Source organism: Carassius gibelio, chromosome B22, assembly GCF_023724105.1.
Source record: "Carassius gibelio isolate Cgi1373 ecotype wild population from Czech Republic chromosome B22, carGib1.2-hapl.c, whole genome shotgun sequence".
Classification (NCBI taxonomy): Eukaryota; Metazoa; Chordata; class Actinopteri; order Cypriniformes; family Cyprinidae; genus Carassius; species Carassius gibelio.
This window is the reverse complement of record NC_068417.1, coordinates 87,561-101,820: the sequence shown is the minus strand read 5'-3', so window position 1 is coordinate 101,820 and position 14,260 is coordinate 87,561. Positions and strand designations below refer to the sequence as shown.

General features: G+C 32.7%; 1 protein-coding gene across 1 annotated transcript in view; it reads left to right on the top strand.

Moving 5' to 3' along the window:
• Window positions 1–935: 935 nt before the first annotated feature.
• The window catches only part of LOC127987963 (low-density lipoprotein receptor-related protein 1B-like), a 14,780-nt gene continuing 1,455 nt past the window's right edge, over window positions 936–14,260 (top strand). Inside the window, exons 1-5 of the mRNA XM_052590427.1 lie at window positions 936–945; window positions 5,457–5,573; window positions 11,080–11,186; window positions 11,272–11,419; window positions 13,152–13,261. Of these exons, the coding sequence (XP_052446387.1) occupies window positions 936–945; window positions 5,457–5,573; window positions 11,080–11,186; window positions 11,272–11,419; window positions 13,152–13,261 (492 nt within the window). The remainder of the gene's footprint in view (window positions 946–5,456; window positions 5,574–11,079; window positions 11,187–11,271; window positions 11,420–13,151; window positions 13,262–14,260) is intronic.

Sequence of the window (14,260 nt, the reverse complement as noted above, 5' to 3'; positions counted from 1 at the left end):
TGAGGCACATTTTATTATGAACGCGCGTGCTTTAAATGAAGACTTGTGGAGTGTTCAACTGTAACACACTGACTGCAATGAAAGAGCTTGGAATAGCCAGGGCAATTTTTAATAGAACTCTGACTGGATTCGTCTGAAAGAAGAGAGTCATAATAATAATAATAATAATAATAATAATAATAATAATAATAATAGCTGTCCTCCAGTAAGGATTTTTCTGGTCGACTAGTAGTCGTTCATTTGAAGCATTATTCGACTAATCTCACATTTATTAATAAACTGTTTAAGTCATTATAAATTAGCCTTTAATTGCTTATAGCCATAAGCACTCAAGCATATGCATAAATCTTGCCACAGCGCACCCCAGAAGTAATGTGTCAGTGAAAAACAGTAAGGAGACTGCATTAACATTTAATAATTTGATCAATTAGTGCTTTCTTTGTACTCTGTTTAAAAGATGAACTCGGTGACACTGACTCGTCATCTCTGCATCAGTGACGCACCTTCATATATATATATATATATATATATATATATATATATATATATATATATATATATATATATATATATATATATATATATATATATATATATATATATTAATGTCTATAAGGCAAATATATATATACACAGAGTTTCATGCTCAAGTTCACAGACCAAGACGGCAGAAAGCGCATCCTTTTTCATTATTTCATAAATGCATGATTTGTTGATATTGTTAGTGCACATAAACAAACATAGAGTCGTTACAGATTTGAAAGATGTATTACTCTTATCTGTATGATCAAAAATGCCAGAGTAGCCTATTTTAAGAGCAAGTGACGCACCGGTGCCTCCATCTGTCCTGCAGTGAGCGATGCTGTTCAGTCTTTACACTCCACATAGATACATAGTGCTAGTGGTGGAACAGTACACAGATATCACAGTTCGGTATGTGTCTCGGTACGGGGGTCACAGTTCGATATGATTGCACTCTCAACACAAATTATTGTATTGTTACATATATAATCTTCAGTACATATAGGCCTGTACATACAAGGAATACATTCATGAAATATATTTGATTTAGTTTACAGATAAACAAGGTGGGGGCGTGACACGAGTTTGTTTATTTTTGTGACAGGCTTCATTTGTTCACAGAAAAGAAACTCACATGGCAGAAAGCAACATTCTATTTGTTTTCTTTATTTTACAAAAGCACAATGTTTTGGGGTGTAGAGCTGTAATCGTGCCTTAAAAGTTAGGCCCGACAGGACCCGAGCCCAACAGGTTTCGGCCCGAACCCGCCAAGCACATTTTGAATGACAGCTTTTTTAAAGCCCAAACTCGTTTACAGCCCGACATTATACAAATGTGCACACGCACACAGCTCTTTTTCCTTGTGTCAAGAATGAGTAATTTATACATGTTTTAACATAATTTATTCATAACTAACGTAGACTATAGACCACTTGGAAGTTGGAATAAAGAAATAAAGTAAGTCCTCTGTAACATCGTAACATCTCAGCACTCTAAATAGGTTCATTTAGCCTATAAATAGACCAACGTACCAATAAAAACGAGTCTTTTTTTTTACAAATTAAATTAAGATACATTTTAAATTAAGATGGGTATTTGGTAATAACGAAATTAAAATTTAGGCTCCGGGGCTAGGCCAGTGGAGTGATTGAGAAATGGGCTACACCTGCTCGATCCTCCGGTCTCGAGTCCCACGGAGGAGATGGAAGGATATAAAACTGGAGCGATGACAGTGAAGTACGAGAGAGGACCAGTCCTGGGTTTTAGTTTGTGTTTTGATTTTGTTTGTGCGCGGCAGTCGGCCGTGAGGGGCTGCTGCGCTGTTTTGTGTTTATTTTGAGCATTTAAGTTTGAATTGATTGTCTACCGGTTCCCGCCTCCTTCTTCCCGAAGATTAGTATTAGTATAGAAGATAAGAATTTTGTACATCGTTACAGTAAATAAATAAGACAATACGTGTTTAAAGTTGATTCTGCTGATATAAGGAAACAGTTGAGCATGCACACACAAAACACATCAGTTCCAGCATTGCTAACTTGACAGCACAGTTGGTACTTTATCAAAATAAAATAATAAATAATAAAATAAGAATTTGCATAATAAATAATAGCTTAGCATTTAGATACATTACATTGCAAATATGGAAATATTATGGAATATTTGGATTTGTGCCAAATGAGAGGGACCGTGATGGTTCGGTACGAATACATGTATCTTTCCACCATACATACTTTTAGATTGAGCTGCCATGTAAAGTTGCTAATACTTACATCTTTCAGGTAATAAGCCATATTTGAGGTTGAGTGTTTGGATGTCATGCCTGATGTTCTGTATTACCGTAGACTAGCAGTTAACGAACTGTGTGACTTCACGAGTGTATTTTTAATTTTATTTTTTAATGCGACTAATAACATTTTGGTCGACTAACGATTAATTGACGATTGGGGGCAGCCCTAAATAACAATAATAATAATAATAATAATTGGCTAAATATCTGACAAATTTGTGATAGATATAATGCTCTTAAAGTCTAAAAAAGCACTCTCTCTCTCTCTGAGTGCTGGAATTGTGTTTGGATTTGAACCATTGTTGCTCTGGAGGATGTATTGGATTTCCCTAGATACACAACTCACTCCTGCACTTTACAGCATTGAGAGGATATAATGGAATATTCACATTAACCCAGCATAATACTGTATTGATTTTTAACCATGAGGACGTTCCCTAAGTGTTGGTCTGAATGTCCATCAGCGGAGTGGAGCTTCATCTTCCAAAAATCAATAAGTTGCTTACATCTCTTTGGAAACGGGGCATTTCCTAAAGAGATATTAAGATGAAACGCATCCACTAGTGGCTGTATAATATACAAAGAGGACACTGATATGAAATATATTGTCAGGGTGACTAAGATGAAAAGGGATCCAAAGTTGTGATGGAAATGGACATCGTAAAATGGATAAACTGAGTGCAGTGGACTGGATTACATCGCTAATTTTTTTTTTTGTTTCATTTTGTTTTGTTCATCAAATTATTCACTCAGTTAAAAAACAACAACAACAACTGAATATTATTATTAATATTAAATATTTGAATTATTAATATTTTAACAGATTTTACATTTTTTGTAAGTTTGAGTAAATATACATGGAATTAAATGTATTTATCTTATACTAAAATACAAATATAATGTAATATCAGTCTTTTTCAGTCACTTCTCTTTAATTACAGAGGTAGTTTGTGTCATTTTATTGTAGTTGGTTTGTTCTAAGAAGAGAATATTTTGAATATTTAAGAATATTTGAAATATTTGTTATATTTTAAACAATTATTAAAATATTCCAACTTATTATTATTATTATTATTATTATTATTATTATTATTATTATTATTATTATTATTATTTATGTTTTTCAATAACTTCTATCTTATTTCTGGAATTGACATCAAACTAATACAAAATATGTATTATGTACTTTTTTAAACTTGTGTCAGCAGGTAGTATTAAGTATTTCAGGAGTGTTATACTGCAGTACTTTGTTATGAGGAGCGATATTATTATATTTTTTCTTCTTCTTCATTGTGTTCTCAACACATCTCATTCTCTCACTGGTTGCTCTGGTTTGAATGGCTGAGCACTGATTCTGTGTTTTGCCGAGTCATGACCACATATCCACATTATTGTTGTTTCTGAAGAACGGTTGGATTGAACTCTCATGAAACATTCAGTGTGCCGCCACGCTCTGACGCATTGAACACCGCTCTTAATTTGTTGGTTGTGGCCTCTTACATCACTGCATGATCCAATTTATTTATTTTGAATTATTTACCATGATCAGCCTCATGTTGGCAGCACGTCGGCGAAAGTTAATTAGCCAAGAACGCTGCCCGTAGCTCTTTGAAAGCATGCAGACTGACACAAATACATTCAAACAATGGATTCATTCATTATACCTGCTGCGTTTGTTTGCTTGTCTTTCAAATTCTATGTAATTTAGAAAATATTTTGACAGTCAAGAATTGATGATTGATTATTCCTTTAAACATATAAAAATGAGTGTAAAAACATATTCATATTCTCTGTTAGGTTTTAATGAGCGAAAAATTCTGTCTTCATCCAACTTGAAGGTGATTCAAGCCCTAAAGCTATTTGAGGAAAAATCTTAATATTCCAGCCTTGTTCTTTCTAAATTAGAATTCTCTTAATGTCATTTTAAGTCGGGGAATTAGGACTCAAACACAGCATTGTGATTGTCAATTAATCATGCATTATGTTCTCATCATCTCTCATGATAGTTGGATTAGTCGTCGCCAGCATTCAGATGAGGGGAAATTGCATTTCTGATTTCCTGTACTCAAATCAGCTCGGATTAGCATGTTAATTATTTCAGAGCAGGGACACGTGATTTTCACCATTGTGCCTTTGATTCAGTCTTGTGGGATTCTGTGAAGAAGAAAAAAAGTGTTAAATGTAAGGTTAAAAAACCTGACAGGTGTAGCTGCTGGAAGAATTGAACATGTATTGGTAAAATAATAATATGCCAACCAACTAAACTACAAAAAATATGCTTTGTACCCTAAAGTGAAATAAACTGAAAAGTCACTATCATGGGATTTTAAATATTTATTCATTTATTCATTTATTCATTTATTCATTTATTCATTTATTCATTTATTCATTTATTTATTTATTTATTTATTTATTTCATTATTATTATTTTTTTATGAAATAATTAGTTTTACAAATGTTTAGTTTGATTTTATTTATTTTGTGTTATTTAATTTGTGCCATGTTTAGTTTGACTTTGTTGTGCCCGTGTGTTTGCTGGAACTGTTAAAAATTAATAAACAGTGGTAAATTAGCACATTTTATTGGTAAAATAGTAATATACCAAACAATAAAAACAAACTACAAAAATATGACTTGTATCTTAAATTAAACAGAAAGTCACCATCACAGTTTTTTTCTATTCAACAATTTAATAAGCTAATGATGTTTCATTGTTTCATTGTTTTGCTTTTTTGTTTATTTTCATTGTGCCATGTTAAGTGTTAATATTATTTTAGTGTACTTTAGTTTTTGTTTTGTGTTTCAATGTGTTGCACATTTTTGTTTAGTTTCATTGTGTCGTTTTTAGTTTTGTAAAAAAATAAATAAAAAAATAAACATGAGTAAACATTTTTTGGTAAAATATACCAATTTACAAAACAATAAATAAACAATAAACTACAAAACTGCAAAAATATGCTTTGTACCAATTCCTTGTTTTCTGTTAAAAGTTTTAATAAATGTTTTGAAGTCTGAATATTGTGTTAATAGTGCAGTTTTTAAAGCAAAACATGTTATAGATTAGTTTATCTAAGAGCTCAGGATTTGTTTTGCACTGCCATTGTACTGAGGGAATTCAAATGAATGTTTTGTTTGTTTGTGTATGCAGATGAAAAGACTTGTGGTCCGCATGAATTTCGCTGCAAGGACAACAACTGCATACCGGACCACTGGAGGTGTGACGGGCAGAGCGACTGTAGCGACAATTCAGACGAGGAGAACTGCAGTACGTGATTCTGCTTTTAATCTCTTATTTAACTTGTACAAAGTTATGCAGTGAATAGTTTAACAAACACCTCCTCTGTAGATGAGGATGTCTGTGACAGCAACTCTCCTTTGATGAATTAAAATCCAAATGTGTTTTTTGTAGTGTATTTTTATTTATTTATTTATTTATTTTTGCTGTAGTTTGGCGTGCTTTATCACTGTGATGTGTATTGTTTTGTTTAGTTTCTTTGTTTTATGTTTGTTAGTTTGGTTTAGTTTCATTGTGCCTTGTTTAGATTTTAGTTTTGTTTTAGTATTAGTGTGCCATGTTTAGTTTAGTCATTGTTCTACAGTATGCATTATTAGTTTAGTTTAGTTGTGCTTTTGTTGTTATTTAGTTTGACTGTGCTTTAGTATTTAGTTTAGTTTGTTTGGTGTCGTTTGGTTAAGTCTTATTGTGCTGTGTTCTTTAGTTACTTTTGTGTCATTTAATTTAGTTTTATTGTGCTGTTATTTAGTTTAATTGGATATGTTATTAAGTTGAGTTAGTTTTTTTTATTTAGTTTTGTTTAGTTTTTTTATTATTATTTTTATTTTTAAGTTTTATTGTGCTATTATTTAGTTGAGGTTTGCTGTTGTTCGTTTTTCAGTTTTGTTTTGTATGGCTGCATTGCTTAATTTCATTGTGCTGTCTTGTGTTTAGTTTAGTTTGGCTTAGTTTTGTTTAGTTCAGTTGTGCTGTATTTTATTTATTTTTATTGGGCTGTTATTTAGGTTATGTTTCATTTGTTTGGTTTAGTTTCACTGTGCTGTGTTGTTTAGTTACATTTGTTTAATTTTGATTAGTATTATTGTGTTGTTTTTAAGTTTGGTTTCATTGTGCTCAATTGTTTTGTTTTGTTTAGTTTCATTGTGCTGCTTTGATTCATTCCATTGTGCTGTTTTCTGTTGTTTAGTTTAGTTAGTTTGGTTTTGTTCAGTTGTGCTTCATTGTTAAGTTATAATTATGCTGTTATTTATTTTAGTTCAGTTTAATTGTGCTGTTTAATTTGTTTGGTTTTGTTTTATTTCATTACCCATAATTGTTTATTTTCATTGGGCTTGCACTGTTTTGTTTAGTTAGTTTGATTTAGCTTAGTTTCATTACCCGGAATTGTTTAGTTTTATTGTGCTTTGTTGTTTTGTTTAGTTCAACTATGCTTTTTGTGTAGTTTTATGCCAGTTTTTAGTTTCATTGTGCATTTTGTTGTTTAGTTTCATTGTGCCGTTTTGTTATCTAGTTTACATCACTTCGTTGTATTAGTATTTTTTTTTATTTTATTTTTATTGTGTTCCATTTTGTTATTGAGTTTATGCCATGTTTTGTTGTTTAGTTTCCTTGCCTTTAGATTCATTGGGCTGTATTTTGTGTTTAGTTACTTTGTTCTTTGCTTTGTTGTTTTGTTTGGTTTCATTGTGCCGTGTTTCATTATTTAGTTTAGTTTCAGTTTTCTGTGACGTTTTGTTTAGTTTCAATGTGCTCTGTGTTGTTTGCTGCTGTAATCATGCTCTAATCTTCTTGTCTCTATTGACAATGCTTTGACATTTAAGTACAGTCAGCTTTCATATGTTCCTCTTATCACACTTTGCTCTTAACACTACTAGACATACAGGCACAGCAGGGTTTCTAAAAAAGAACAAAAATTGTTTGATATCACAATCCACAGTGTGGCACATAGATGTTGGATCCTCAGAGAGGGATTTACAAGCTAACGCTCATGCGTCAGTGTGTGACACTGAGCCGTCTTTTTCTTCTGAAGAGCACATGGGTCTCAAACAGTGTCCAAAAGTACTTCAACACTCCGTGTGTGACTGTTGTCTCAAATCTCCATATTTATTCCCTGTTTCTCCCCTGATGTCTGAGTCATTATACAGAACAAGTTCTCCACTACTCAAAGAGCTCCTAAAGCCCAGTGGATCTCATCACACTTCAGCTCTGTCTTCAGCCTCCAGCTTCACACTTTCAAACGAGAGTGAAACACACAGTGAGAATGAGATTGTGTGTTGATTGCTCTGGAAATGTATGTGTCTCCCAAGCAGTGATTATATAAATTTCCCTGAGATGCAGACATGTATTTTTCCTGTCTTCTCGGGATGTTGCTAACTACTGTCCACTGGAGTGCAGATGTATGTTTTATGTCGGCCATCTGACGTTGATTGACAGATAGTGGAGAAAGTGTCCCACTGAATGGCAGAATCGATCTCTCACGCTGATCTGCAATTTGGTTTTAATGGAAGCGGCCTGTTGCTCCCGGCAGCGGCTCCCGTGATAAACGGCCATGCGTGTTGCTTTGTTTTCCTCTGTGCCGTGGCGTGAGCTCGGACCATTTATTTACTAGATTACAGAGCCACTGCCATCATTTATTCAAAATGTGATCACGATGTAAGTCAGACTTGTGTTTGCAGCAGAAAGCAGAGCACGATGGCATAATTTCCACCTCAATGATACTTCGTTCCTGTTTTTTTCACTTCCTGTTCCCTGTTGTTTCCCCTCTTATTTCCTGTCTGTTTTTACATCTTTTACTTTGATTTTCCTTTTGTTTTGTTTTACTTCTATCCATGTCCTTTTCCTCCTTCCTTTCCCATTTGTCTTATAGTGTTCATCCTTTCCCCTTCCCTTTCCCCTCTGGTTTTCCTTTACTTGCTTTACTTCCTTTACTTTTCATTTCCTTTGTTTTTTTCTTCCCTTAGTTTTTTTCTTCCCTTTGTTTTGTTTTACTTTTAAATGTAGTCTTTTTTCTTTTATTTCTGATTCCTCTTTCCATTAACTTTGCCCTTCCTCTCATTCATCATCTTTCCATTTTTCTTTTACAGTACTTCCTTTTACATAATGTTTCCTTTCCTTTGTTTTTCCTTTTAACTTACTTTGATTTTCGTTCCTTTTCATTCCATTTCCCCTTCACTTTCCCCTCTTGTTTTCCTTCACTTCCTTTTACTTTACTTTTCATTCCCTTTGTTGTTAATTTTCTTCCTTTTCCCTTCTTTCCTATTCCTCTTTCCCTTCCCTTTCCTCTTACTCCCATTCATAATTTTCCCGTTCTTTAACCTGTTGTCCTTTATGTCTTTTTCCTTTGATTTTCCTTTCACCTTACTACTTGCCTTTTTTCCTTCCATTTCCTATTTCCCCTCACTTCCCCTCTTCTTTTCCTTCACATTCTTTTACTTTACTTTTCATTTCCTTTCGTTTGCTTTGCTTTACTTTTAATTTTCTTCCTTTCCCTTCCCTTTTCTCTTTTTTCCATTCACTATTTTCCTGTTTCCATCTTCCTAGTGTTAATTCTGTTCCCCTTCCATTTTCCTTTTTTCTTACTTTCCTTTAAATTTACCTGTATTTTCCTTTGTTTTTGCTTTTCATTTTATTCCTTTTTTCTTCTCTGTCCTTTACCTCTCCCTCTTTCCCATTTTTCTTTTTCTCATCCTGCCTTTTACCATTTTCCCATTCCATCCCCCTCAGTTTATACATTATTTCCTTTTATTTTATATTTTCCTGTAGTTTTTGTGTACATTCCTTTTACCTAAATGTTTCCTTTTCCTCTCATTCAGTTGTTTCCTGTTGTTCTCTTTCTTTCTTTCTTTCTTTCTTTCTTTCTTTCTTTCTTTCTTTCTTTCTTTTCTTTCTTTCTTTCTTTCTTTCTTTCCTCTCTTTCTTTTCCACATCCTTTCCTTTTAACTAGCGCTTGAACCTGCTAGTTGTCTGAAACTTGTGATGGTACACAAGTTACTCAAAACAAATCAGTGCCACTTTAAAGCAGCTGTTGGCTCAGCATTATTTACTGAAGATCAACTTTGTTTTGAAGGTTTCCCAGCTGTCACGTCAGACTTGTAGATTTCATAAGCTGCGATTTTATGTGCAGTCAGTCTCCCTACCTCTTTTTTCCCGTCTCATTCTTTCGCTAACAATCTCTCCATCTCTTTAAATTAAAAATAAGCCCACAGAACCCTCACAGATCTACATTCTGCATCACAACAGACACTAATACAAACATGTTATGTAGTCAAAATCAGCATGCTGCATGTCCCATGAGCCCGTTTTTAACAATCTTAATGAACACAGGCTACTGAACAATGTTTGTTAGACACAAGTTTACATATTCACGTACAAAAGGTTCTATTTTTGCATGATTTTGCTCTTATAAGAGAGAACCTATGAGTCATGGTCATCCATTTATCTAGAGATGAGTTCCCGCTCTGAAGCGTGTGTCTGTCCTGCCGTAATTTCCTGGTGTATTTGCTCACTTGCTGGGTGGGAGTGAATCCAGACAGAGGTTCGATTTCTTTTCCTCTGTTGGATTCACCTTGGTAGCCTCACACAGAAACATCACTGGGAAGATATAAAAGCTCTTATTGGGTCGTGAAGACGTGATGTCAGGGCAGATAATCTGCAGAGAGCTGGAGCCGGTTGTAGAGAGACTGATAATAGAGTTAGAGGAGTGACACAGCAGCGCTCGCTTATTGTGATCAAGGAGATCTGTGCTCCATCTGTTCTTTGTTTTTCTTTCTTTCTTTCTTTCTTTCTTTCTTTCTTTCTTTTGCATTCCAATTTACTCAAATAGCAAAATTAAAACTCGACAATTGTGTTTTCACTACTATCAAAGAAAAAAAAAAAATAGAGACAGACAGACAAAAGTCAAAAGAGAGAATGATGTAAAATGTACTGTTACACCTAGATGTTGTCAGAAACACCTGTTCCTTTTTCCGTATGTTTGTTTGTTTGTTCATTTCCTACTACTTTGGATCTTTCCTTTGTTCAGTCTTTCATTTGTTTTCTCATATACTTCAATTTTATTTTTCCTCATTCACTTTCGCTTTTAATTGGTTTGCCTAATTGTTTGTTGTGTATGTTTTAGTTAATTGTGAATCATTCTTTCTGTCTTTTATGTTTATCTGTTTTTCACACGTTATTTGTTTTTCTTTTCTTTATTTATTTGTTTTTTTTTCTTTGTTTTTTTATCTGTCTGTGTCTCTTTTTTTATCTTTTGTTTATTTATTCTCTCATTTTGTCTGTCTTGTGGTTTTTCTTTTGAGTCCTCCCTTTCTTTCTTTCTTTTGCATGTTTTTTTTTCTCTGTAGTTCATTTGCTCATTCCGTCATTCCATCTGTTTTGCTTATTTGTTTGCTCTGTATGTCTGATTTTCTTTAGTTATGTCATACACAATTGTTATTAGTTTTGTTTGTTTGCATGTATTCACTTTTTATTTCTGTTGTTCGTTTACCAATTCTGTCTTTTTAATCTTTTTCTTATTTACTTGCACTCATTTTCACATTTTCTCCATATCATTTCTTAGGCTTCCTGGCAGATCATACCCAAGAAAGTCTGGATATGTCTTTCTGTTCATAACAATAATAATTAAAAAAACATTCAGCCATTTGTTTGTTTTTGTTTTATTGCTGCCAAAAGCTTATTTTGCTTTCACAGTCCTCGCTTCCAATAGTAAAAGAAGGCCAAATTCAGAAACCATCCATGTCTTTTTCTCTTCTCCTTTCAGAGCCAGTAACATGCAACTCCAAAAATTTCATCTGTGCCAACGGAGAGTGCATCTCCTCACGCTTCCGCTGCGATGGTGACTTCGACTGCACCGATAACTCTGACGAGGTTTCAAGCACCACATTCATCAGTTGCTAAACATCATTCATCTGGTTCCTGTCTGAGTGCTGATATCCTGTGCGTGTGTTTTCAGAGAGGCTGTGAGAGCCACTGCTCCGAGGATCAGTTCCAGTGCCTGAATCATCTCTGTATCTCAGTCAAATGGCTCTGTGATGGACAGGAAGACTGCAAAACCGGGGAAGATGAGGCCAATTGCAGCCCTGCCAACACTGTCATGACAGGTTAGCCGCTTTCACACGCTCTTTAAATAATGCAAACGGATCCAGAACCGATCAAAGCGGCTCCCAGACAGCAAGCTTGGCACTCCTATAATCACATATCACAGAGCGGACACCTTTTATCCAAAGGGATCATAGGCCTATGACTACACAATGGTGACTGGAGATCTCTGCACAACCTCAGACCCTGCCACGCTGCCTTCATTTATAACTGCTGAGCCACTTCCACTGAAAACTAACAGCAAAACGACCCCACATTTGTCATCTTCTGTTCTAATACTTGTGGAGGGCACTGTGTGTGTGTGTGTGTGTGTGTTATATATATATATATATATATATATATATATATATATATATATATATATATATATATATATATATATATTAATATATATTAGGGCTGTCGCGATATACCGGTATTGACGATAACCGTGATATTCGAATAAACAATTATCGATATCGTGTTAATTTAGTTTATGATGATATATTGGTATTAGTGATAACCACAATATTTAAAATGAACAGTTCTCTTATGATGACACCACATGTAAATACTGGGTATATATAATTGTATTTAATTGTATTTAATAACTATACAATGCTATTTTTTATTAAAATCAACAGTTTTGTTTATTAAAATTACCATCATGAATCATAATGAAATTAATTTGAATAAATTGTATTTAAATGGTAACAGTGTATTGTATTTTTCGTTGAATCGAGTATTACAAATATTATCAAATCAATATGACATATTATTTAACTTTATATAAATGTTAATAATAATAATATTTCTTACTAAAATTACTTATTAAATCATTACATACACATTTTTTACTTAATCTGTTTGTGTGTGTGCGTGTGTGTGTGTGTGTGTGTGTGTGTTTTGTACACATTAATTAAATTACATATAGATCATTAAAATACATATAGATATACAGTATATATTTTACATATTAATATATACTGTATATCTATATGTATTTTAATGAGTGTGTGTGCGTGTGTTTTGTACACACGTGTTTATATATATATATATATGTATATATATATATATATATGTATATATATATATATATATATATATATATATATTTATATATATATATATATATATATATATATATATATATATGTATATATATATATATATATATAAAAACTTTTATCTAAAGCTAAAGAACCTATGAACACCCAAGAACTCAGAATAATGCATGTTCTGAACTTCAGCTTCATCTGTTATTTTAACCCCAAGAGTCTTGAAGTATATCTCCCTTTTTTTTTTTTTTTTTTTTTTGTTGAGGTCTCCCTACCATCTTTTCTGGCCCCTCGTCTTGAATATTTCAGCGTTGTGTGCTATGCACAGGGTACATGAGTCCATCCACAGTGAATTATTCTGATCGTAAGACCACTGGAGATGCATTCAGAAAGCTCCCTTTCAGATACTTTTTTTTTTCTTCCCTGTGACTCAAGGCAAGCCAGGGGAATTTTACCCCATGATTAATATTAATAGGACTGAAAACACTTCAAAAAGTGCAGCCAGAAATCTCTCTCAACCTTTCGCTGACCGAAACTGCAGCTCTGTTTATTTCAGACCTCGGCACGTGTGCGAGGCGGATGCTTTCAAGGAACAGATTGTCCCAGGACATGTAGATGGATGCGTCTTTTTATAGGATTCTTTGATGGAAGATTTCTTGTCTCGAAATTATTTTGTGAATTCCTTGTGTCTGCGCAGCTCGGCCGACATCATGTGCTCAGAACGAGTATGTTTGTGTTGGAGGAGGCTGCGTGTCGGCCGGTCAGCGCTGTGACGGACAAAATGACTGTTCAGATGGATCTGATGAGGTCAGTTGGTTACATACACACAAGAAAGGCATGTTTTGATTACAATCAAGTGTTTTTCTCAAATATTTCTAAACTTTCCAACTACTTCTTAAAGGGATAGCACACTCAAAAATGAAAGTTGTTATAATTTACTTGCCCTTTTGATTTTCCAAACTTGTATGGCTTTGTTCTTCCTGCAGCACATTAAAAAGTCAATGGGATCAAAAACTTTCAAGCTTCAAAAAGGACTTGTTTTAATCTAGTTGTTGTCAAAAATCTGTAAAAATTATTTTTCTAATTATTTGTACAAGATTATTTTGACATCTATGTACAGCAACATTGATATATATTCAGAACATATTTACAATTTAAATTTTGTATATATTCAGACTTAAAATTATATTTGCAGATTTACTTGTGTATATTCATGTTATACATTTTGATATTACAATTTGTATCTGTGTATTCTGACTTACAGTATATATTCAGATACATTTACATAGTCAGATTTTTAATTATATATTCTGATTTCTGTATATTCTATGTTATAAGTAGATATTTTGATTTACGTTTAAACAGGACTAAATTGTGTCACTTTTTTTGTATAACTAACCTTTCACACAGTTATAAGTAATACATTATTTAGAATTATAATAATAATAATAATAATAATAATAATAATAATAATAATAATAATAATAATAATAGTAATTTTCTAGTTTAACTTTCATGATCCAAAAGCCTTGTTTGGCTTGTGTGAAAAATTATGACATTATTATTAGTAGTATTTTTTCTTTAAGTTGGCTATTTTATTACATTTAAATATTTATTTACATTATACATATACCACAATTCCTAATAAAAATAACATAATAATAATAATTTTTCAAATTATTATGTTAATAAAATATTAATAACACTATTGTTATTATTTTTATAATAATAATAATAATAATAATAATAATAATAATAATTATTATTATTATTATTATTATTATTATTATTATTATTATTATTATT